The sequence below is a fragment of the Onychostoma macrolepis genome, chromosome 02 (assembly GCF_012432095.1).
Source record: "Onychostoma macrolepis isolate SWU-2019 chromosome 02, ASM1243209v1, whole genome shotgun sequence".
In the NCBI taxonomy this organism is placed as follows: Eukaryota; Metazoa; Chordata; class Actinopteri; order Cypriniformes; family Cyprinidae; genus Onychostoma; species Onychostoma macrolepis.
The window spans coordinates 27,807,023-27,833,527 of NC_081156.1; the positions used below are offsets into that span (position 1 = coordinate 27,807,023).

The following is a 26,505-nucleotide window of genomic DNA, read 5'->3' on the forward strand; positions in this document are numbered from 1 at the left end:
TTACTGAGCACAGACACAGCAGTTCATCAACAGAAACAGTAAATGCACAAAGAAACATGAGACAAAATTTCACTGCCACACTGAGTAGGAAGAAATAGATTAGTGATTTATCACAGTAAAGGCAGCTATGCTGGATGGAATAAAGTTCAAACAGGAGGAAATGTATGAGTAACCTTTGCTCTTTCAGATTATTTTGAGCAGTCTGTGAAGAAGAAGCTTAATTAATGTACTACTACAGAATCTCTGCACTTCTTTTAATAAAGTTTTAACTATTAATTACAAAATATATTACTGCATATTTAAAATGACTCAAAAACACCAATGCTGGGATGTTTGTGTTGTTTTATTGCATTGTTTTTGTCTCTATTCTATCTTTTGTTCTTTGTATAGTAGCCAACATTACGATATGTAGTTTTATTTAGAACTAGTAATCCAGATATTAGTAAGTTTTTTTCTTTTTTGGTGTGTGTATGAAGTAATTTCCCCTCGAGATCTGGAACGAGGAAGTGCCCTAGCAGAATAACAACAGGTAGTTCATTACATTAAATATGAACATAACGTTTGGCGGCCAGACAGTGTCCAAATACCTCCTGTCTTAATTTAGAACAATATATCCATCTTTTTAAAATTTAGAACCTGTGAAATGTTTCATTTTTCCCCTGAAAAGTTTGATTGTATTGTTTTTTTCTTTTTTAAATTGAAGCCACTGATTTGATAATTTGCCATCTAATGGAATGAAAACGCCGAGTAAAATTATTTTGGAGAGCAGTTATTTTTGAATTCCCAGTTTATTAATGATACTTATGTGAGGTTTTCCATCTGAAGCCTCACGGTGGCGTCAGTTTACCGTCACACGGCCCTTCACAATACAAGTGAAGTTCACACAGGCACCGGCCCGTCAGGAGCGCGTGGGAGCGCGCTTGTGGGGAAAGTGGGCGCGAGCGTGCCGGAGGAGTTCGCTCGCGCCGCGGCTCAGGAACAAGGAACTTCGACGCTCAACTGCCCAGCAAGACCCATGAACGCCAAACTGGTCATGTTTCTTTAGCCCTAGCCCACGAAACACCTGGAATATCTCATCAGGTACGTTCATCTGTCGCTAACCTGTAGCAATAGAAACAATTATAGGTGTTTAGTCGGGTTTTACGGATTTTGTAAGCGTGTTAGCTGGTTAGCAGGTAGGAATGAGAGCGAACCTGTTTCCTCAGGTCTATTCACCTCTTCCCGGCGGACATAACCATGTATACAGACTTCAACGCTGAATTTGCTGAGAAAATTACATTTGAAAGTTTAATTTGAAATGTTAATCTGTCACACAGGTGAGTTTTAAAGTGTGCCCCTCACCTGAGGGAAGGGACTCCACCTCAGATTAAAGATCTTCCCTTTAGCGTCCTTCTGTTTTTATCTTTTTTTTTTTTTTTTGTAATAGATTTTTTTTCGGATTTAGTTTTGTCAGTTGGATTATGCTTGACAATGAAAGCTAATTTCATGACATTCGACATTGATGTGTCATTGTTTGAAGTGTGTATATGACATAATGACACTGATTTATGTCATACGCGGTAGTAAAATGACAAGGAAATTTCTAATTTCATGTCACATACACGGGGAAATGATAATTGTGAACGGCAAATTGTAAAACGTTAATTTATATGTACTGCCATGCAGTTTAACACTGAATTTAAACGGCCTTACAAACTTTAAATCCTGTATTAAAATCTGTATAACAGCGTTTTCAACTGTCATGTTGACAGGAGGGACAGTATGTGTATGTGAGTGATTGTGTTGGAGATGTTTGGGTGTGTGTGTGTGTGTTTGGGTGGGTGGAGCTTCTGTCACATGCTTTGCTCTTACATTGTCTTTTTAAACTTTTTGTGCATTATTTATTTATTCGATTAACTGAAACACTGGCTTTGTGCTCACTGACATTCTTATCATTTATTAAAAGTTTTCCCATGACAAATAAAAATACCTTGTGAATGAAACTTGGTTGGTATTCTAGTCCAAAAACATGAAAGAAAGCACTTGGAAAAGTCATGTGGAAATTAACAAAATCGTTAAAAAAGTGTCACATGTGTAGGGATTATAAATTTGTCTAGAAATTGTGTTTGAGAATTGTTGTTTCCTTATAAAATTATATATATAAAGATACAGTAATCATGCATTCCTAAAAAGTCTTGGAAAAAGTCACAAATTCATTGGTCAAAAAATGTAGGAACCTTTTCTTCCTTTTTTCTTTTCTTTTATCTCTCTGCATCCTAAAATCCCATTCTCAGACACTTCACTGCAGGGTTTACTCTTCCTGATGTCATCACTCATTGGATCAGGCTTGTGTTCAGTAAGCCAGTGTTTAGTTGCTGAGTTCAGCTGTCTCTGGTTAAGCAGCATGCCAGCATGGGGTATCAGAGATTTCTGATGCTGTGCTTTAGTAATTAGTACGGAAAGACACCTGCACAATCAGTTGTTCAAAGAAAGTTCAGCAGATTTTATTTAGAGATTTATTATACTTTTTTTTTTTTTTGTTGTTGAACATAAAATCAGATTTGGCATGTACAGTTGGTTATTGCCAATGAGCATTTCCTTTAATATATGACATTAAATGTGCCATGTTCTGTTTAGTTTCTGGTGCTGAAGGGAAATTCTATGTAAACTCAATAACCAAATAAATTACAGTATTTTACCAACCATTAACATTATTAAAAACACTAAAATTGCCATTATCCCAGCATAAGCACATAGAGAACTGAATGTAGATTTATTAACATGGTATCAGTAAAGTGACAGAGTCCTTGGTAGAGATGATGTGTGTGTTAGCAAAATCATTGCTGCGCTTTTATGTAACTACTTGGAAGTTTCAGTGCCAACATTAAATACTTTTGGCCCTGCAGATATGAATAGTACTTCTGACAGATATGTTTTGTTTTGTGTGATATTGTCATGTTTAGCATAGTTGAATGTATATGGTGTGTTTAAAGTTGTCACCTTTTTAAAAAAAAAAAAATCACTGAAAAGGCCACTGAATCCGCTTCATATAATTTACGTGACCTCATAATTGTGTCTCAGTCAGGATGAGTTGCTCAAAGGGGTAGTTCACCCAAAAATGAAAATTCTGTCATTAATTACTCACCCTCATGTTGTTCCAAACTCATAAGACCTCCGTTCATCTTCGGAACACAAATTGAGATATTTTTGATGGAATTTGAGAGCTCTCAGACCCTCAATAAACAGCAAGAGTCCTTACACGATCAAGGTCCAGAAACGTAGCAAGGAGATCGGTAAAATAATCTGTGTGACATCAGGGCTTCAACCGTAATTTTACGAAGCTATGAGAATACTTTTTGTGCGCAAAAGAAAATAAATAACGACTTTATTCAAATTCGTCACGCTAGCGCCATTTTGGAGAATATCCACTGAACACAAACAGCGTATGCTCTTCGGTGTCAGCTGCGCCACACGGATAAGTTTTCTACGTTGTACGTACACTTTGATTTGAGTGAAAACAACGTATCTGTGTGGCAACAGACACAGAAGAGCATACGCTGTTTGCGTTCAGTGGATATTCTCCAAAATGGCGCTAGGGTGACGTGGAGGAGACTAATTTGAATAAAGTCGTTATTTTTTTTCTTTTGCGCACAAAAAGTATTCTCGTAGCTTCGTAAAATTACGGTTGAAGCCCTGATGTCACACGGATTATTTTACCGATCTCCTTGCTATGTTTCTGGACCTTGATCATGTAAGGACCCTTGCTGTTTATTGAGGGTCTGAGAGCTCTCAGATTTCATCAAAAATATCTCGGTTTGAGTTCCGAAGATGAACGGAGGTCTTACGGGTTTGGAACAACATGAGGGTGAGTAATTAAAGTAATGAACTAACCCTTTAAGTCAAAGACACCTGAGTCTGGATGTTTGCTGTGTGCTGAAGTTCATATACTGTACCCTGAAGCAAATTCCTCTTTGTTTCAAAATCCTGGTTTCTCCATAGTGGTTGATGTTTTGAACTCGCAGGAAGGAATTTTTTGCTTCGTGTTTTTATTTGTGCACATTACACATAATACTGTGTTAAAATGTTACTAGATGAGAAGATGAGAAATTAGAGGCTAAATCTGCAGGTTTATATAGAAAAGAGGTCATGAGAGTAGTTGTTTAGGTGAAAGATTTTTTTTTTTTTTCAGTGTTGCTTTCCATTTTGCTAGTATTTATTATCAATTAAATTAACAAGCCAGTTTAATGACATCACATTCCAGGAAGTGACAATGTTTTTGGTTGGAAAATCAACAGCATAAATTCTATTTAATTTTTGATTTGATTTAATTGTATTTTTTCAATTTAATTTATCATTTTTATTATCCTTTTTTTTTTTTTTCTGAATCAAACAGGAAACAGAATGACATTGTGTGGCCAAGCATTTATTAGTTAATCTTCAGTCATTTACCGCAACACTGCCTTGACTTTGTAATCTCAGAAAAATTCAATGCAGTCATCATTCATTGATATTTCTTATAAAATGTTCTCTCTCTCTCTTTCTCCTTTAGCTGATTCCATATCAACCCAACAGACCTCACCATGCTCTACTCCTTCTGCCATTGACCTTTGACCTCTGACAGCAATGGCGGACCGCTCGCTGGCTCCAGGTCAGAAGTATATAGAGGTGGAGTATGACTACGAATACAAATCCAAAGACCGTTTGATCATCATTAAACAGGGGGAAAATTACCTGCTTGTGAAGAAGACCAATGAAGACTGGTGGCAGGTGCGTAAGGATGAGGCCAGTAAGCCCTTCTATGTCCCAGCGCAGTATGTGCGGGAGGTGCGACGTGCTCTCATGCCCCCTCCCAAACCCCTCAGTGCAGCAGGCCGAGGGGGGACCGGACCTATTCGACCATCTGGCCTGGAGATTCAGCGGCCAGATGACAACAAAAAGAGCCCGTGTCCCTCTCCCTCCGGCAGTGCTTTACTGCCGCCCAGGGATGACAGAGGCAGCCCGGGCAGCCCTACGGCGCTCGTCCCCCCCCCACAAACGAACACTTCACCTGGCTCTCTTCCTCGTTCCAGAGCTGAGTCTCCAAGTCGCAAAGTAGTTGGAGAGAAAGATAAAGAGTTAGAGAAGAGCAGTCAAGGACTGGAAAAAGATGCAATTCATGAAGAGTTTGCCAGAGAGGGAGGTGGCCCGGATAAGAAACGAAATGTTTCAGAATCCGGGGATGATCTCAGCAGCGGTTCAACTGATAACCTGCAGGTGAGAGTCACTTGTATACCCACTCATTAAAGGTGAAGTTATTCAGTTTCTGTGCTATTAGTGTAACCTAGCAGAATTTAAAAAATAAAGCTTGTTTGCAAACGCTCTTTACACTCATCACACCCTATCACACAATATCTTACTATTTTATCTGGGGCTTGACAGTACAGAGTTAACGTGCAGCAAAAATTTACTTTAACTTAGCTGTTGAGAAGCTCCACAATTTTAGTGTCTCAATTAAAAGCGATATACACACAATACAAGTTCTTCCATCTCGTAAAAGTACTGTCAAAGTTTACCCTTTTTTTTTAACCTGTTGACTTCAAATTTTTTTGTGTCTGCGAGTCATCTGTGTCACGTCACCTGTAGCGTTTTTTCCCTGTTGGGAAATGGACCCGCTCTACTCTGCCTCTGATTGGCTACCTTAATGTCCTTTCCTTCAATCAACCAATCTCACTCCTGAAGCATAACTTTTAGACGCTGCAGGCAACTACTATCCATATTTCCAGAGGCTACGGAAAATGTGAAGGAACAAGCTAACGGCAAGCAACTTATTTTTGAAGTAATTGGGCTATGTTGGTGGTTAGATTAGCCTGGTTGTAGCTAGCTAAACTAAGTTTGCTTGTGTTCCAGTATAAATGGTGATTACTGCGTGAGGCTGCTGTTTTTTTTTTTTTTTTTTTTTTTTTTGCGTGAGGCTGCTGTTGTAATAGCTATGAAGATTGTAAGTTACGTTATCGCTACATTAGTTCGCTACCCTTTGCAAAATGCTCCTCAGTCTCAACCTTAACATTTGTCTCACATATCAGTAAGCTATTTCTCTGACATGAAGTCGATTTGAGAAATGTTCGAACTACAAGTAAAGCATGCCGTTTAATGTACAGTAATATTAGTATCACTCAGCTCAAGTGGAGGCAGCGCTAAACCATTGCTAAGTGTCAGCCTGTAACAGCCTGTTTCAAGATGGAGAAACACCTCGCGTTTAGCCCGTCAGCTGCTTCAAAAATTTGAGTGCTGAAATGAAGATTTACAGTGGTTTATTTGCCCTGACTACGTTCATGTAACATCTTAACAACAATCCTTGTTGATTGTAGAGCGTAGTCGTCGCTTAAACGTCTTGTTTATCCTTGAATGGTGCACTGCAAAAAATTATTTCCTACTTAGTTTTTGTCTTGTTTCTAGTCCAAATATCTAAAAATTCTTAAATCAAGAAGCATTTTCTAGACAAGTAAGAATTATTGTCTTGTTTTCAGAAAAAAAATGAAGTCAAAATTAAGTGAGTTTTTCCTTAAAACAAGCAAAATAATCTTATTTCAAACCAACAAGATTATTTTGACTTTTTATTTTTTTCTGGGAGTTTTTTTTTTATTTATTTTTTTTAATAATTTGATTTAAGAATGATTAGATATTTGGACTGGAAACAAGACAAAAAAATGTAAGAAAAGCATTTTTAGCAGTGTGTAACATTTTCTCCCTATAAAGCACTTTGACTTGCCATTGTGTGTGAAATGTGCTATGTGAATTAACTTGCCCTTACTTTTAACTTGTGCCCTGGGTGTCAGTTTGGTTTGTCACCTTTTTCACCCCTGACAAGTTTGCACCCCTGATACTTATAGCAGTCAGTGAACAATAAACTGGGTGAAGAAAATTATTTTTGACCTAGAAAATCGTACAAATTTAGATTACAAACACATTCTTGTACGACACTGTATTGGACTCTTGTTTTGCCATAGTTACAGATCAGTTTTTTTGAAGTCATTGCTCTTTCATTCTCTCTCTCTCTATTTCTCTCTCTTTCTCTCTTATCTCAGTCGCACTCCCTCCTTTTCCTGAAGCTCTTTTTTTTTGGAGTCTCCTCCCACTGTTTTTCTGTCTTATCCTTCTGCTCTGTCATCACAGCATTTCTGCTAAACAGCAAATATTTGCTGTTGTGTCATCATGGCATGTGTAGGATGGCGTGTGTAGGATGGCGTGCCGTGAATGTTTTGTTTTTAATGCTCACTCACACAGATACACTATCGTTTGGAAAAACTTCTAATTGACAAGGATGCATTCAACTGATAAGAAGTGACAGTAAAGACCTTTTAAATAAACGGTGTTCTTTTAAACTTTATATTCATCAGAGAATCCCAAAACATATACAGGTGCATCTCAATAAATTAGAATGTCGTGGAAAAGTTAATTTATTTCAGTAATTCAACTCAAATTGTGAAACTCGTGTATTAAACAAATTCAATGCACACAGACTGAAGTAGTTTAAGTCTTTGGTTCTTTTAATTATGATGATTTTGGCTCACATTTAACAAAAACCCACCAGTTCACTATCTCAACAAATTAGAATATGGTGACATGCCAATCAGCTAATCAACTCAAAACACCTGCAAAGGTTTCCTGAGCCTTCAAAATGGTCTCTCAATTTGGTTCACTAGGCTACACAATCATGGGGAGGACTGCTGATCTGACAATTGTCCAGAAGACAATCATTGACACCCTTCACAAGGAGGGTAAGCCACAAACATTCATTGCCAAAGAAGCTGGCTGTTCACAGAGTGCTGTATCCAAGCATGTTAACAGAAAGTTGAGTGGAAGCAAAAAGTGTGGAAGACAAAGATGCACAACCAACCGAGAGAACCGCAGCCTTATGAGGATTGTCGAGCAAAATCAATTCAAGAATTTGGGTGAACTTCACAAGGAATGGACTGAGGCTGGGGTCAAGGCATCAAGAGCCACCACACACAGACGTGTCAAGGAATTTGGCTACAGTTGTCATATTCCTCTTGTTAAGTCACTCCTGAACCACAGACAACGTCAGAGCCGTCTTACCTGGGCTAAGGAGAAGAAGAACTGAACTGTTGCCCAGTGGTCCAAAGTCCTCTTTTCAGATGAGAGCAAGTTTTGTATTTCATCTGGAAACCAAGGTCCTAGAGTCTGGAGGAAGGGTGGAGAAGCTCATAGACCAAGTTGCTTGAAGTCCAGTGTTAAGTTTCCACAGTTTGTGATGATTTGAGGAGCAATGTCATCTGCTGGTATTGGTCCATTGTGCTTTTTGAAAACCAAAGTCACTGCACCTGTTTACCAAGAATTTTGGAGCACTTCATGCTTCCTTCTGCTGACCAGCTTTTTAAAGATGCTGATTTCATTTTCCAGCAGGATTTGGCACCTGCGCACACTGCCAAAAGCACCAAAAGTTGGTTAAATGACCATGGTGTTGGTGTGCTTGTCTGGCCAGCAAACTCACCAGACCAGAACCCCATAGAGAATCTATGGGGTATTGTCAAGAGGAAAATGAGAAACAAGAGACCAGAAAATGCAGATGAGCTGAAGGCCACTGTCAAAGAAACCTGGGCTTCCATACCACCTCAGCAGTGCCACAAACTGATCACCTCCATGCCACGCCGAATTGAGGCAGTGATTAAAGCAAAAGGAGCCCCTACTAAGTATTGAGTACATATACAGTAAATAAACATACTTTCCAGAAGGCCAACAGTTCTCTAAAAATGTTTTTTTATTGGTCTTATGAAGTATTCTAATTTGTTGAAATTGGTGGGTTTTTGTTAAATGTGAGCCAAAATCATCACAATTAAAAGAACCAAAGACTTAAACTACTTCAGTCTGTGTGCATTGAATTTATTTAATGCACAAGTTTCACAATTTGAGTTGAATTACTGAAATGAACTTTTCCACGACATTCTAATTTATTGAGATGCACCTGTTTTCAAAAAAATATTAAGCAACAAAGATAAGCAAATAAGATAATTTTTCAACATGGATAATAAGAAATGTTTCTTGAGCAGCAAATCAGCATATTAGAATGATTTCTGAAGGATCATGATTTGACGCTGAAGACTGGAGTAATGGCTGCTGAAAATTCAGCTTTGCGTCACAGGAATAAAGTTTTCTTTTAAAATATGTTCAAATAGAAAACCGTTGTTTTGAATAATAATAATAACAATAATAATAATATTTCACAGTATGACTGTTTTTACAGTATTTTTCATTAATTGCAGCTTCAGTAACCATAAGAGATTTATTAAAAAAACATAAAAATATTATCAGTCCCAAACCTTTAAACGGCAGTGTAGATTGCTGCATATGTAACTCATCTTGACTTGTTTGGGATTTGTCCCCCTCTGTTTTTACCTGGTTTCTTTGTCAATGTAATGTAAAAATCATGGTGATAGCTGATTAAATATATCTTTTGTGGTTTTAATGGTATAGCAAAATTTCTCTAACAATTTACAAATTTCACATTTTCCGTCACACTGTAAATACCATCTAAATGCCAACCTGTTCCCATCCCCTCATGATGGACTGCCTGTAAACATCAGAAATCCTCAAACCAAAATAAGGGTCTTGGCATCATGGCATTTCAGTAGTCTTCAGTATGCCGTAGGTAAAGACTCTTGCACAAACAGAACACGCCTTGCTTAGTTTCAAAATGTGTCTGTTAATGTGCGTGACCAAAGGTCAGCTGCAGGAACATGGAGGACATACCAATACATCTCACTCTCCTGAGAGAGAGAGTTTGATGTGAGAAAGAGATGAAAACTCTGTCTGTAGTTCCTTCCATCATCTGTGCGTGTGAACAGAAGGATTGTCTTTACATTCATATGAAGATTTGCTTAATCTCTCCGAGAACAGTGGGAGAGAGTTTGGGTTGGGATGTTCAGCATGACGTGACGGTGTTGAGTGGGAGGGGGTGAGGAGAGAGATGATTTGTGTTTGTGTGCGTGTGTATTAGCGCTCTGCACTGGCTCTAGCATCCTGCATTCAGAGTTGCTTGCTGCCGTGTCTCCCGTTATAGGATATTCTGCACTGAGCAGCACTGCGGAGACACCATGTACCCAGAGGAACCGGTAAGAGAGACGCGCACACCTGCGTTTACACCACGCATGGCAGCGTACGAATACACTTACATACACACAATTTCTGCATTTATCACAGCTATACTTAAAAAAAAAAAAAAAAAAAAAAAGTTCTCTCTCTTTATTCTCATTTCTTTCTTTCCTGCCTTACACATATATTTAAAGGGATACATACCAAATCATGACAATTCTGTTATTGTTTACTCACACTTTATTTCTTATTTGGAAGATATTTTGAAAGTCAATGGAGTCCACTGTGAAAGTATTATATTTCTTCAAAATTTCTTCTTTTGTGTTGCACAAAATAAAGTTAGAATTGTAATTTTTGGGTAAACTATTCCTCTAATTATTGGCACACAGACAACTTAATGTTTTTGATGGACTCTGTTCTATCTAGCCATGCAAATGCAGTTGAGCTTGCATGTGCAACACAAGTGTTCACACAGGTAGCTGTATACACATATTTACACACGAACAGCAGTTGCTTTCACAGAAATAAGCAGATCCAGAACATGGTGTGCTTGTATTATTGTCTTGAGCTACTGTGACATGCTGATGTGACCAGGATATGCATGTGGGTGATGTGCATTGCTGTATTACATAAGCTTTGCTTGCTACATAATAGTTCAGTGGACAGCTGGCCTGAGAAACGCGCGCACACACTGCATCAAGAACTCACACAATTTAAGGTGGCATGCACTCAGCATATACATCTCCACACAAGCAAGATAAAACACAGCATTACCAAGCTTTGGCTTTAGTGTGTGTTTTTGTGTTTGCTTTTTACACAACTGTAATGATGTGATTGTAAAAAACAGTATGACTTCTGATTCCTCTGCCCTGATGCAGATGAAACTCATAAGCTGTTTTAATCTGTTTGCTCTGTCGACCGAATGTCAGTGTTCAACTGTTCCATGGGCCTATTGGTCTGTAGCTTACATAATACTATAATGCTAATACTGTACGGTAGCTACTGTTAATGCACTTCACTGTAAACATGGACCATTATCACTGCTGCAACAGCTTTATTTAACCTTGTTGTACAGGTTGTGAAAGTTTGTTTTGATGTAATTGTCCTCTGACAAAAGTGTACAAATAGACAGCATTCTAATGCTAATTCCTATTATGCTTTTAAAAGGTTGCTGTGAGCTCAAGGTTTAACCTGCCTTAGGCTTTGTGTATCCCTGCACGGCGTTGATTTTGTGTACTGAAACCTTGTGACACAGATGAGTGGAGTCAGTGCTTGATTTGCATGCTGAGTTTCTGATAACTGGTGTTGTATCATCTTTAAAATGGGATTTTTGCAGTCTCAACCACAGATTTGATCTCAGCTGATGCGTATTACAGACAAAAATGGCAAGAGGGTTGTCAAAGTCGCAAGCTTCAGTTTGATTGTCTGGCTCTATGCAATTTCAAGGAGTCAGGGTGCACAGGTTTTGATCAGTTTGGCAGATTAAAATTTTTTTTTTTTTTTTATAATTTTGAAAGAGGTCTCTTAGGCTCTCAAGTCTGCATTTGTTTGATCAAAAATACAGTAAAACAGTAAGATTGTGAAATGTCATTACATTTTAAAATAACTGTAAAAATGTAGTTCATTCTTATGATGCAAAGTCGAATTTACATTCAGCATCATTACTCCATTCTTCAGTGTCACATGATCCTTCAGAAATCATTCTAATATGCTGATTTTGGTGCTTTTCAATGATTAAAACAGATGTGCTGCTTAATATTTTATATTCTAAATGTTATTAAAAAAATGTTATATAATAATAATAATAATAATAGTAAAAAAAAAATTTAATATTGTGAATGTCTTTACTGTTGTTTTTTTAAATCAATTTAATGCATATTTTCTTAATAAAACTATTTATTTCTTTAAAAAAAAAAAAATCATGCTGACCCAAACTTTTGAATGGTATTGTAAAATAGATAGGAGCAGAGACTGTATATAACGGAGATAAACCACTGGTATAATGAATAAGAGAAATTGAATTAGATTCAATTAGATATGAGCTGTACTTGTCTGGCTGAAAACAGCTGCACAAATGTTTTTCTAAGATGGCCAATGAACGAACTGACTTGCCCTGCAAGAGACTTTGTTAGTATTTAATTTTGAATGAAAACACACAATTTGACCACAAAGTCCACTTGCTTTTTTTGTTGTTTCCTCGAGTGTTGTCTGTGCAGCTGTTTGCCTGCTCCAACATTTCTTGAGCTAGCACTTTATGTGCTTGTCTGTTATTGTTATATTGACTTGGTATACTGGCCAGAATAAGAGTTTCGTTCGTCTATATCCGCTTTGCACTCCTTGTTTTTGTGGCAACAGGGTGTGTTTTATGACGTCATCAAGTATTGTAGAACGTCTTGCCCAAGGGTTTTCACGTGGTGTACCCTGGGCTATATTTTCAGTGCATTCTCTCTGATTTTAACCTGACCTCAAAGCTTGCTGCTCCCAAGGCGACAGTACATATTTTCATATTCAGCACAAACTTGCATACTCAAGTGCTGTTTAGGTTCAAAGGTCATTTTCTCATTCTTCGAGTGCTGGTTAGCTTCAAGGGTCACTATAAGGAGGATTGCACGGCATAATCTGTCCCATCATTCTTGGCACAGAGGACACACACAAATGCAGGATTACTTTTCATAAGGCGAGGAGTTTTCTAGGGCTGGTCAGTAGTGATTGAGTGGATGTGTGTGTGTGTCTGTGTGGTCTATAAATGATCGCAGAGGGTTTATTTATATACAGCAAAACCATAAGAAATCTTTGCATTTGTTACCCAGAGAGTACCCTTATGTGACCGAATAAGAGGAGCAACTCAAGACACTATAAGATTAACAGATTATGTCTCCTCCTCCTGTTGATACATTCTTGGATGCTTTGGTTTGCACTGAGGCTGGACTGGCTGTAGATATTTCAGTGTGATTTAGACTTTGTTTTACTGTATTTTGAGGGTGTTATTCAAATGCTTTTCTTCCATCTTTACTCTCTCTTCTCTCTCCCTTGTTGCGTTTTTTTCTTTTGAACATTTCTTTCTCGATTCCCTCATTCTTCTGTGTTTTTGGTGCATGCCTATTAGAGCGCAGCACAGAAACACGTACGTCTGTGTCTTTAGGGCATGTTGGCACACAGTGTTCTGCTGATTTGAGGTGTGGAGTCTCCTCATGTCAGAGACAGAGTCGTGGATTGGAATAAGGGGGAAATGATGACAATGTGAAGTTGAAATAATGGAAGAATGAGTCTTAAATTTCAAAATGATCTTATTTTAATATGATTCTGTTTTTATTTGTTTATTTCTAACAGTTTTTTAAGTCACCCATTAACTCTTTTTGTCAATCACTGTATATATTACATATTTAGCATTTTTTGTTTTTCCTAATTTAATTTCCCTTTTGTTTCTTCAGCTTAGCTATAAATGCTTTAGCAGAACAAATATACACATTTGTAATAGCAGTAAGAGTTAGAATATGGGTTAGAAAGGCTAAGAGAGGGAGTTATAGAGGTATAGAAAGAGAAATAGAGGGAGTTTTTCTTTATATAGAGGTAGAGAAAGAAGTGGGGGTTACGAAAGGTAGTTAGAGGTAACGAGAGGGAGAAACGGAGTTAGCTTTGCTCTCTTCTGCTTTCCAGGGATTCTGTTCTGACACGCTGCAACTTCACATATGCTTCCTCATTCCAGCAGTCTTCTACTCGCTCGTATACACACAATTCAGTGCTGTGTCCTATTCTTCTTTTGGCTCCAATTATAAATAAATCATAAAATGTTCACTTAAAGCTTCTAAATCTAAGAATTTGCAGTATGAATTTAATGTGTAATATGTAAAATACTACGAAGATAATATATGTGGTTTCTTTGCTGTTGCATGTAAAATCAAACGGGTCAATTTTTTTTCTTTAGTAAATGATCAAATAAAGTATACATTCATGCATCATAAGTGCTTCCCGATGGTGACTACACCTTCACATTGATAAGACCTCAGTGAATCAGACAAAAACACAGATCAGCGTTTGAACAGGGGTGGGGATATCAGCCAATCAGTGATGGGCAAATTTTAGAAAGGCATAATCAAATCTTCAAGTAATGTAAGGCCCATTGATTGGCATGTGAGGAGTCATACTTGATGTCATCTGAAGGCCTAGTCCTCAGCCCTCAATCTTGACGATCCACACACATACAGGGTCAGTACTGCGCCACCTGCTGGCTCTAGCTACACATCTCTCAACATCAAGCTTTCTCTTTTAATATCTAATTTGGTTTGGAATTATCAGGTCAGATTTGTTAATTAAAGGCATAGTTCTCCTGAAAATGAAATTTTGCTGAAAATTGACTCCTACTCAGGCCATTTAAGATGTAGATTTGTTTGTTTCTTAACAGATTTGGACAAATTTAGCATTACTTCACTTGCTCAACAGTGAATCCTCTGTAGTGAATGGGTGCAATCAGAATGAGAGTTCAAACTGCTGATAAATACATCACAATGATCCACACGACTCCAGTTAATCAATTAACATCTTATGAAGTCAGAAGCTTGATCTGTGCATATTTCTCCTGATTCAGATGAGAAGATTTTACACTGGATAAAGCAATATTTTGGATACTAGACTATCCTTTTTTTTGTTTGGGTGAACTATTTCTTTAAAGTTTAAACAACAATTTGGTTCTCTCTTGATGTGCTATTCTTATGATGTGTTTGTTATCATATGTGTTTATATATTGCTTGTTTTGTTTGGGTTTCTATTGTTGTCATTGTTATACATATGTTTTGTCTCCTGATCGTTATTCAGTGTATGAATAACGCTTTGGAAAAAAAAAAATGCTTTATTGGTGAGTTTCCGTTGTGGAAAGTAGTTGGATGATTTTTGTTTTATTTGCCCCAGGCTGTACACTTATTTTGACTCAAACCTTTTTAAATTGTTTTCTCTTTCTCCAAGCCATTACATAATCCCACTCACAGCGTATGTGAGACGGCGTAATTGGCTGGGTCCGGTTTTAGTGAGAGATTAGCTACTAGCAGTATTACCATTAGTTCTCAGTTGTGTGACATTGTTAGCATTCACTATTACTTGAATGTTTTTCATTAATTATGGAAATGTAATACTTATTTTAGGATACCTACTTGCTGTTAACCTGTGATTGATTATCTTTAATGAAAGTTGTATCATATTTTGATAAACTATTCAGTGCACACTAGTATTAAAGGTGCAATAGGAGATCTCGGAAAATGCTAACTTTAGCCTGATAGCACTGAAAGTGAACGTCCCACCCTTCCTGCAATCGCTGTCCAAAGCCACGCCCCCTGAACGCACATACGCTCAAAGAGCAGAATACCAGAGACAACATTAAATTACTACAATAGGCTACATCAACGGTTTCCAATTACAGTCCTCGCGCCATCCTCTTTTCATATGTATATCTTATCACATCCGACGGTTGTTCTGTTTGACCGTAATAAGTGCCCTGCGAAGTGGACATCACCAGATATTCCGCCATGATTCCAGTTCAAAGCATATGTTCCATACAAAGGGAATTAAAGTGTGCGAGACGTGAATTTTAAATTGTATTTATTTACAGAGGTATATTATGTCACACTTAACACTTCTCTAGTAAGTTTCATCTGTGAAGACGCTGCGCAGCGCAAATCTGTGAGTGAATGTTCCGAAGTGAAATAAACTTCAATGGATTTCCCTGCTCAGAGAGTAGAATGCAATGAACACTGTGTAGGGAGCATGTCAATCGGAACACAGTTCATGCACGGAGCTCAATTCTAACGAGCTGGTTATCTGAACAGAGTGTGTTCACTAAACGAGACATGCAAAATATGCAGAGCGGGGGGCACAAATTGGGAACCGCTGGGCTACATCATGTGTCATTCACTGGTGATAAAACTTTACAGCGCAGTTAGTAAAAGTACTACAATACCAGGAAGGAAGATCGGGTTGTTGATGTTTGCCTGCCATTCTTGCACTGTCCGCACAGCGTGCGTGAACGCACCGATGACGTATCCTGTCTGCGTGAACAGGGTGTGCAGTGGTATGCAAATACATACGTTGACAGGCAGGTAGGAAAGCCAATTAAAACGCTCAGCCCGAATGTTTTGATTGGACGAACATTTCTTGGTCCAACGCCTTCCACAGAATATATAAATACAGATAAATACATTTAGATCACTTAACTTAATGATTGCTATCAGGATGTGAAGAGAATTTCAACCAGAATAACAAAAAATGTTTCTGAAGACAATCACCTATGGCACCTTTAATTAAAGAGCCAAAGATAATTGACATGGATTTTGTGGCGTCGTTTTGGCCAGCACATCATCACTGCTATGAGCCTGTTGGCCTCAGCAGCCTGAAATTAGTGCTTATGATTGTTAACTATGAAGAATCTTTCTCTTTGACACAGACTGCCATTACTTTAATTTTCAGTACAGTTGTTGATGAAGTCTTGTATATGAAGTCATTACATTTATCATTGTGATCACATGATTATTTTGGGGATATTGGCCCATGTATATTGGTTCTCCATGTTTTTTCCTCTCTCATTGACCTTAAAAGTCTGAGTTTGATCACACCACACCATTAGCTTGTGTTGGTGCGCTTTAGCCCAAATCTCTAATCTGATGACATTATCCTCTGTGGCTTAAACTGTTAAGTGCCATCCAGGTTCATCATGCACATATTCATGTGAGCTCATTACCTTGTTTCAGATGGTGCAGTGATGCATGCTGGGATTCTTTGGCTTTGGAAGCCATGACTGGACTGGTTCACTTCACTTGCATTATAATTAATAAAAAAAACAACCTTCAACAGCTTCGCAAAAATATCAAGAGAGCTTTCTCTCTCACACACACTTAGTTTAATGTGCTTAGTCATAATTAAATTACCCATGGGGCTGTTGTGTAACAGGTTTGATTGAATGACAAGCCGTAGAGTTCACTGTTTGAACCCAGTTGTTCACTTCCTCCATGTCTCTTTAGCTCCCCCTGTTTCAGTATTTTGTAGGACTAGAGATTTCTCATTTCATTCAGTACTTTTTGCTGTACTGTGTGCTTTATTGTGCCATATTCCTCATCCAGATTATTTTGTTTTTATGCCTTTAATCTAATCTTGTTGAGAGGCCTAGTGGTAAAGTAAGTGTGAGTTCAGGTGTGTGTTGTAAGGATCTGGAATGTGGTTGTGCAGGTTCTTCTATAAATAAGTTTCAGGTATGAATGACAGTCTCGCTCTCTCTCTCTAATCTATCCCCTCTGTTTCTCTCTCTGACTGTAACTCTATCTATTGTTCTAGTCTCATAATGTCCCTCATGAAGAAAATACTATTCTAATCAGTTCCTGTGAGCAGTAGGGATGTATCGAAAGTTGAGCTGCCACAGATGCCATAAAACCACATTTTCGGTCTTCGCTCAAACGAGAAAATATGTCAGAAATCTGGAAAAACGGAAACTTTAACAGGTTGGATAACAGGAACTTTGACATGGAGAAAAATCAAGTGTGTACATGATATATCATGTAATACATTTTAGGGTATAATTGTACTTCAAAGTCAGTATGATTTGCACAAGTATGGTTTGTAGTTTTCTATACAATAACATGTTTAAGCTTGTATTTTCATATGAAGTCACAATAATTGAGCCTGTAAGCAGCAGAAAAAGATGATTTTATCCATCTTCAATTCTCTGTTATGTCATACTGCACTACTGGAGGGCAGAATAATAGAGTAAATGTGTCAAGACAAACATTTTACACCATTTACACCCTATATATAGTAGATTGTATTCCTTCATTTTTAAACGGTGTTGCTTGGCACTCCAATTAAAGACTTAAGACTTTCTGGACCTTCTGTGTTTCTGTGTCTAGTTTAATTAGCTCCTTATTACAGATCTGGTAAAAAATCTGTAAACTCTTCCTCTGCCCACAAAACCCCTTTGTTGATGCATTGCATTAAATTTGTTTAGTAAGTGTATTTAATCGCGAACTTTTTACGATTTTAGTTTTACTTTGATTAGTTGTCCTATATCAAACAACCATTTCTAACAATGATTGTCTCTCTCTTCTAATGCAGACTTTAGGTTCAGGGCAGGGCAGGCCTGACTCTCCTGTCTACACAAACCTGCAGGAGCTGAAGATCTCTCAGTCCTCCACCCCTCCACTGCCGTCCTCCTCTCCGCTCAACACCAATGGAGACTGGGAGACTCACAAAGACCAGAATGGCAGACACTTCTACTACAACCGCAGCACGCAGGAGAGGACCTGGAAACCCCCACGGGCACGGGACTCCTCTTTCACCAGGAAAGAGGAGAAACAAGACATGACTGACACTGAGGTACACACACAACACCCTCAGATTAGACTCAACACAGACAGACAGTGATGCATGCACGCATAAACACACGCATGTATTGGCTTCATCAGGGACAAAATATCTGTTGTGGTCTTGGTAAATGCATGATGGGATATCTAAACTCTTTCTCAACCTAAGCTGTATATTTATATGCATGCAAAGCATTCTGGGTAATTGATTTTCTCTTATCTGGTGGGTGAAGGGTTGATTGACTGACTGGTGATTTATTTCTCATTTCTCTTTTCCTTGTCTGCCTCTCTGAATTAACTCTTTTACTTTGTTTCTCTCTATATTTCTTTCTACTCGTCTTGCTTTTGTGTGATTTGGCTGGGTGAAGGTATTGTCATCGGAGGAAAACTGTCTTAGCAGCCAATCAGACAGCCAGTACGGTTCGCCCCCTAGAGGCTGGTCTGAGGAAATGGATGAGCATGGACACACTCTCTATGTGTCTGACTATACTAATGAGAAGGTACCAAGACAAACTCAGTGTGTTGCTGCATGGTTGACAATTTTTGTCTTACTAAGCTCACAAATGGGGAAACTACTAAATTTTTAATCAACACCTGGCTTGTTTATTGTTTTTATTACATGGCCACACTTCCTCATTTCTATGGTTAACATGACCTGTCCTAACCATTGATTCGGTGTATCTAGAGATGATCACAGTGTTTGAAGAGTCGACAAGTCATGGAACTTTTTTTTGATGGTTTTATTTGCACTGCTTTATTTGGTGCATTCAATAAGCTGTAAATTAGTTGTTAGTTGAGTTTTAAACAATTTTTTTTACTGCCATACGCATGCAGTTTTTTTTTTTTTTAACCCCTCGTCATGTGTGTTACGTTTTTATGCATTACGTTTTAAAAACTTCCTTTCTGTTGCATTCTGTGAAGGCACCTTTTATACTGTCTCCGACAAACAGTTTCCAACAGATTGGAAGTCCAATGGAGAGTAGTACATGAGCTGTGTGGAATATGTGTGTGTGAAATTTTCAAATCCAATTTAAGCTTCGGTATATGAAATATTTGAACTTTTACGGCTATATGCAGTGCAACCACTCAACAACAACACTTGTATTTTAATCAAAACTATGCGCGCAAGGTGAGAATTACAAATATTTTTGCACTAAAACGTTAATTGTGATTATATATTTATACATTTATTTTACCATGATTGTCAATAGGAGGCGAAATGCGGCAATTGTACTTGAATGTTGGAGATAGTGGAAGGGCTTTAGATATGCTTTTGTGTAGGAAAAGGAATCAGAGTCTGCCTTACAAGGCTTTGTTTTGTATATGTATATAGTGGTTGAGACACACAGACGAGCGAGGCCGGCTGTATTACTACAGTGCAGATGGCTCCAGATCTGAGTGGGAGCTTCCTAAAATCGGTCTCAAATCACAGGTGAGACAACAGATTCAGGTGCTTATCAGCATTAAAATATCTAGTCAGGAAATCCCTTTCAATTTGGTTTATTAAAACCTACTAATCCTGGTTTCAGTGCCCTGTGCAGTGCTTAATTGAAAGTGTGTGTCTGTGTGTGCATGTACACATTTTGAGAGTATTTCAATTCGTTTCCCTGACATACCTCATTACCAGTCCTAATAATCTTGCCTCTTCTTGTTCCACCTATTTTAGTCTAACCACTCAGCTCTGCTACCAGGAGATGCGCACAAAACTCGTAGTCTTGACCGGAGACTGCCTGATTCAGTTCCTATCAGGACAAGACACAGCGTATATTTACACGAGTCCAATGACAAGGTACACATGCATATGCATACAAAGAAGCATCATACTATTGCACATGAGACGAGATGACAACATGCATAATGAAACTACTGAAATTCAATACAGATGGCAAGATTAATGACACAAATAATCAAACACAGTTTTAAGATGGTTTTATCTTCATTTAGTGGTTAAACTTTTATTTTTCATTATAATTTGAAGATTTGTTTCACCCAGTGCGTGAGCTGATAGCTGAAACAGCTGATATTTTAGTTTATCTAACTGCTACTTCTATTTCTTCTACAAGTTCTACTACAAGCTTCTAACTTCTGCTGGTAATATCAGTATATATGTTTTATTATTTACTTAATTTAAATACATTAAAAGGTTGATTATGATTTAAATATTTCATGAGGTATTGTGTCATCTTGAAACTGCTTAGGGGCTGATTATATTTACAAGCACTGTCAAATGCTGGTCTGGTTGAAATGAACACAGTTCTTTTGGTTATAGTGATGTGAATGACTCCCATCCCGATTTGGGTGATGTTTACATGTGCTTTATGTTTGACTGAAGTTAAAACAGAAATCCATCAAGGACCGGCGAACCTTACCCCCGCACCGCAAAAGCACCTTCCGCTCTCACCCTTATAGGCCACAAGTCAGTGTTGCCTCACCCCTATATCCCAGCAACCAATCACATCGTCTGAGATGATTGCATGTACACTCTCATCCACTGCAACTCATTTCAGTATATGCAATGATTTCTGCACAAATCCTGTTCAATATGTGTTTGAACTGCATGGGAAATTGCACATGAATGTATTATTCTTAAAGGAATCGTTCACTATTAAATTTCAACTGTCATCATGTACACACACTGATGTTGCTCACAACCTTTTGTCTTCAGTGGATGGTTTTGAGCAGCATAAAGTTGAGCTGATGACAGAATTTATGTTTTTGAATGAACTCTTTAATGATTCGAAAAATGCTTTAAACCTGTGTGATTAATCACATGCTTTGATTAAATGATCAGTTGGTCCTGTCTAGTTTTAGAATGGGTGATTTTTACTTTAAGACTTCCAGCAAAGATAGACTATCCTGACTTACCCTGAAATGGAGGTATGTAGTGTATGTAATGCTGTCTGAATTACATATTGGCCGTTATTAATTCGCATGAATAGGTGATTGATGACTATTGACATTTGTGGATTACTTTGCTGATTATTACAGGTGTTGATAAAATTATACACAAGTCATGTGGTTTGTTGTTTTCCTGTGTAGGACACCAAAACTGGCTCACCTGACTCTGACTCCTCCTGTCCCTCCTCTCCTAAACCCCCAAACTCTGTTAGTATCAGCATCATCCCTCTTTTCTCCTCCTGGTCCTCCTTTGTTTGTCTTTGTTTCCCTGCCCGGTTTTCACTCCTCTCTTAATGCTGAGCTATTATCTGTGCTTGTGGTGTGGGTTTATAATAAATCAATAAGCCATGAGAACCCAAGCATTAAGGGTTTAAGGGTGTTGGATATGCTCAATGTGACTTGGAGTGCTTTAATGGTTATGGATGGTTAAATCACTGGACGACCTCTAATGGATCCATGCATTTAGAATGCCATAGCGATATGACAACTGTTTAAAAAGTGATTACATTAGCAATAATGTAAAAATAAAGTCAGTTTTGTGCATTGAAACAGAATTAAACTGATGTGTGATCACAGGTGTGTGTACATTTGAATGTGATTTGAATGCAACTCATCCAATCAGATTTTATAAGATTTGATTTACTGGTTGCGTCTGTTGTGCTGCTTCCTTATTAAATACTGAAGTATGGAATGCAATATAGCTCAGTACAACATACTGCAAACAGGCCTAAACCATCACTGTGCTCATGTACGGTCACTTCTCTCTTATGGTGGTTCAATCTCTGTTGCGACTAGACAAATTTAGGTTTCTTCTAACTCTGTTCTGGGTTGATTCTGTGGCCGCTTGCTGTTCATCACTCTCGTTGTAGTTTGTTTATTTAGGTTTGTCTTCTTTCTCTCTTCTCACACCTGTTTCTCTGTTCTAGCCATCAGAGAAATGTGGCAATTTAAACATGACTAAAATCACTGAACATGGAAAGAAGGTCCGGTAAGTAAAAGGGAATGCTCTCATTCATTTGACAGAGCAAACAAATGCTTAACCGTGCCGTGCTGATATTGTTGTTTGTTTGTCATGCCCACAGGAAGAACTGGACCACCTATTGGACAGTTTTGCAGGGTTCTTCATTACTATTTAATAAGGGCCAAGGGGGCGGGACTGGTTGGGTGAGTGACAGTTCAGTGCTGGGAGAAAATCATCAGTAGCCTATGTGATATACTCAGTTTTATATGTCTGGTTTGTGTGTTCATGCTTTCTCAACAGTTTGGAAGAGACCAGAAGCTGGAGTTTAGTGTGGAAGTCAAAGGAGGTTCAGTGGACTGGGCATCTAAAGACAAATCCAGCAAGAAACATGTTCTAGAGGTAAAGAGCTGGTTGGTTCACCTAATTCTCTCTCTGTTTGATTTGGTTAAAAGAGATATGAATGTTGAGCTGTTATTAAGGTAATGCAGTGGATTATCCTGTCCTTTTTGCACAGAGCTTGGCTGACGCTGTGGTGAACAGCTTGATGTCTAAACATGGTTAATTGTGTGACAAATATTGCTGTTTGATTTGCTGCGTTCATGTGTCTAGCTGAAGACTCGACAGGCCATGGAGCTCCTCTTGCAGTCAGATAACGAGAGCCTCGTCAATGAGTGGCACAAGGCTTTGACTGAAGCCATACACGCATATGTAAGATCACTCTTCTATATGCCTTCACTTGCATTACCTCGGCCCTCTAATTATTCTGAATTCGTGTATGTGTGTTTCGTGTTGCAGGCTTGGGAGTCTGATGAGGCCATTGAAGAAGACATGCCAGAATCTCCTGACACTGAGAAACATGACAAAGAAAAAGAGCAAAGAAACTCCAAGAAGTCCAGAGGTGTGTGTGTGTGTCTATGTGAATGATTCTGTTGAACTGTTTCAAAACCTAGGCAGCTGTTTAGTGTATTGCTAAGCTAACAACACAATACTCTAATAAGAATAAAAATGTATGACACAGTCAGCAGTAGGTGATTTATTTATAATACAGCCCACTCACATCATTCAGCCCAGTGTATCTGAAGTTATGTACCATTCCTTAAATAGACTTCTCTTTCCATAATGCTTTAGATATTAAGAAATCCGTAAGCATGGATAATGCAGAACAGAAGAAGAAGACCAAGCTGATGAAGCTCCTCACAGGCAGACCCACATTACAGGCCGTCAAAGACAAGGGTTACATTAAAGGTACCGCATGTACATATACACACAGAACTGTGTGAACAGTTATTGGTAAAATTCAAAGACTGTTTTATTGTTTGTTTCTCTCTCTGTAGATCAGGTGTTTGGCTCCAGTTTGAGCAGTCTTTGTCAGAGAGAATGTACCACCGTCCCTCACTTTGTCTCGTTGTGCATTGAGCAGGTGGAGAAGAACGGTACACTTCTGTTCCACCCATGTGCAGCTGATTATTGACATCTAAATCTTAAATTTAATCTTACCCCAGCTTTGAATGTTTATGCTTAATAAAACTTTAATTACTATTTTCAACCCTTGTCACTGACTAAGGTTACATGCACATCAAATTCCATGTAAGCATCTTAATATTCCTGTATACATGATTTTTATACATCTGCTTTCTTTCCCACTGTTATTTCCTGGATAATTTAGTGCTGTCATTGATTGTACAGTATGTTCAGTTATTATTAGTTTCATTACTACTTTTTACAAAATATTAAACAGGCCTTGAATATTTCTTACCTTCAAAAATGCCAGACAGCATCGCCACACAATGGAAAAAGGTTGTGCAGTCAATAAAAATAATATACATTTTCAATTTTTTTTTTAAAAGGTTTGTCATAGTTACCTAAAACTATAACAATTAATATTTTCATTACTTAAAATGAAATAAACATTAACTGAAATAAAGTATATAAAAATTATTAAACGTGTTTTATTTCAGCAGTTACCAAGGCAACTTTTCTCAGTTTTTAGTTTAATTTGAAGTAAAATAACTAAAACTAAATAAACTTATAATGACTTTAAAATGAAAGTGAAAACAGTAAATATAGAAATAATGTCTCAATGATAGTAAAATGACTGCTTAATATCACAATATTGATGTGCATGGAAACTGGATGAGTTGATACTCACTGCTGTGAACTGCATGCTAACATGCATTCCAATGTTTTGTAATGCTTGTAATTTTTTTTTTGTCTCTTTCTCACCTCATCTAGGGTTAGGAGTGGATGGTTTGTACAGAGTCAGCGGAAATTTGGCCATCATACAAAAACTGAGATTTGCTGTTAATCACGGTACATCCTCTTACCTTTTACACCCATACTGATTTATACGTCACAGATTACTCATATGTATGATAAAAACAGATGATTATTTTGATCACTTCGATGTACATAAATACAGATGAGAAAGTGGATTTAGGGGACAGTAAATGGGAGGACATTCACGTGACCACTGGAGCCCTGAAGATGTTTTTCCGTGAGCTGCCAGAACCTCTATTCCCCTACGCTTTCTTCAACAACTTCATCACCGCTATCAGTGAGTGGAGATCAATATTTAACACTGGTGTTTAGAGGGAGATGTTTCGCACTTTCATGTGTGTTTCTTTGTAGAAATGCCAGATTATAAGCAGAAAGTTCAGGCGGTTAAAGATCTGATGAAGCAATTGCCACGGCCAAACCACGACACCATACAGGCGCTCTTCAAACACTTGAAGAAGTGAGTATAAAAGAAGGAGAGAACAACTTACTGTAGCACATAAACATAAATGTAAACGATTAATTATAATTCTGATTAGTTTTACAGGAAGTGTATGTCATGTCAACTGCTCTTGTGTATTTGTAAACACACTTTCTCTCTGTAGAGTAATCCAGCATGTCGACATGAACAGGATGACCACGCAGAGTGTAGCTATCGTGTTCGGACCGACGCTCCTACGCCCAGAGGTGGAGACGGCAAATATGGCTGTGCACATGGTCTACCAGAATCAGATCGTTGAGCTCGTTCTTATGGAATATGAGACCATATTCGGCAGGTAGGTCACACGCACAGGAGCCCTTTGACCAAACCCAACGGGACACAGTTACTGCTGAAGACCGAACAGCCCATTGACTGCCAGTCTGAACACTGAGCATAACATTTGGTACGTTTACATGAGAGGAGCACCCTTATTAGAAAAAAAAAAACAGCATTCTGGGTACAACATAAACAGTCAAATCCTTTCTCATATCTTTATTGGACTAAATTATAGTCGTCTTTTTTTTCTTGGTTGGATGTCGTATTATTTTTATATACCAAAATTTATTGGACTATGCAATTTTTGGACCATCTTTGGATTCATTTGGAGCAACGAGGGCTTGAAATATGAACGTTTTCTGTCCGACTGAAAACAGTGTTGCATATGGGAGAAATCTGATGCTTCATTTTAGATTTCCGTTCACTACAAGTACTACATTTTGCGTCATGTTTTTCCTTGGTAATACTGTAATTATGGTTTGGAACAACACAACTGATTGACTGACATGAAAGACATGGATTTTATTCTATCCTAACATTTTATTTTCACGGAAATGGATTGTACCCCTGAGATGACCACTGCTGGGAAACACTGGAGTTATTGTGCAGACTTTCAAGATTCGGATACGCAATCTTTTGTTTGAGTCTTGGCCTCAATTTTCTGATTATTGATCCAATATCAAAGGATGTACAAATTTCTGTGCTATGAAAATATATGTCAAGTATATTTCAGGCTGTGTGAGGGCATATGTCCACTTCGGTCCTTAGAGAGACACTGAAATGTGTGTGTGATGAGTAAAAAGAGCACATGGAGGTTAAGACACCACTGTTGTATTAATATAGAGACAGGTTTATTAAAATGTTTTAATGAGAATTAATTCAGATATGGTTATTTGGTAAATGGCTGTTGAATGTAATTCGTCAAATGTTCTGCTGTACATTGCAGAGCTTTGTCTTGATCAAAATAAAATTGACAAGGCAAATTGGTCACCTTATTGAGTGTTGTTACTCCCCTCCACCAGGGGGCAGCAAACATCACAATAACGCTGCTTTTGTTTTTAATGTGTTTCTCTTAATCTTCTCATATATAATTTAAGTACTGGTATACAAACCAACTCTTGTGTATTTTATATTATATGGATTAATCAAAGCACAGCCACTTTATAAAGGAATGTTCAGACTTATAGGTTTTTACTATAAATGCTGTTTTA

General features: G+C 37.9%; 1 protein-coding gene across 7 annotated transcripts; it reads left to right on the forward strand.

The window, feature by feature from the left end:
• The first annotated feature begins 806 nt into the window (after positions 1 to 806).
• arhgap12a (Rho GTPase activating protein 12a) lies at positions 807 to 26,281 on the forward strand. Of its 7 annotated transcripts, XM_058794462.1 has the most exons (19): positions 807 to 1,080; positions 4,529 to 5,232; positions 18,157 to 18,417; positions 18,773 to 18,904; positions 19,738 to 19,836; positions 20,071 to 20,193; positions 20,737 to 20,820; positions 21,444 to 21,509; positions 22,229 to 22,290; positions 22,385 to 22,466; positions 22,564 to 22,662; positions 22,873 to 22,971; positions 23,059 to 23,161; positions 23,392 to 23,508; positions 23,598 to 23,696; positions 24,496 to 24,573; positions 24,683 to 24,817; positions 24,892 to 24,997; positions 25,143 to 26,281. In XM_058794462.1, exons 2-19 carry the CDS (start codon positions 4,603 to 4,605, stop codon positions 25,315 to 25,317), a joined length of 2,550 nt encoding a protein of 849 aa, XP_058650445.1. In that variant the 5' UTR covers positions 807 to 1,080; positions 4,529 to 4,602; the 3' UTR covers positions 25,318 to 26,281. The 7 variants fall into 7 exon arrangements, with proteins under 7 accessions (XP_058650445.1, XP_058650450.1, XP_058650457.1 ...); XM_058794467.1 differs by lacking the exon at positions 20,737 to 20,820 and having other exon boundaries at positions 809 to 1,080; XM_058794474.1 differs by lacking the exons at positions 20,737 to 20,820; positions 21,444 to 21,509 and having other exon boundaries at positions 809 to 1,080.
• Positions 26,282 to 26,505: the final 224 nt, after the last annotated feature.

Excerpts from the sequence above, each read along its gene's own strand:
- arhgap12a (XM_058794462.1), top strand. The coding sequence starts at position 4,603 with ATGGCGGACCGCTCGCTGGCTCCAGGTCAGAAGTATATAGAGGTGGAG. Across the intron at positions 21,510-22,228 it reads CTCCTAAACCCCCAAACTCT|CCATCAGAGAAATGTGGCAA; the intron begins GTTAGTATCAGC and ends TCTCTGTTCTAG. Across the intron at positions 24,818-24,891 it reads CAACTTCATCACCGCTATCA|AAATGCCAGATTATAAGCAG; the intron begins GTGAGTGGAGAT and ends GTTTCTTTGTAG.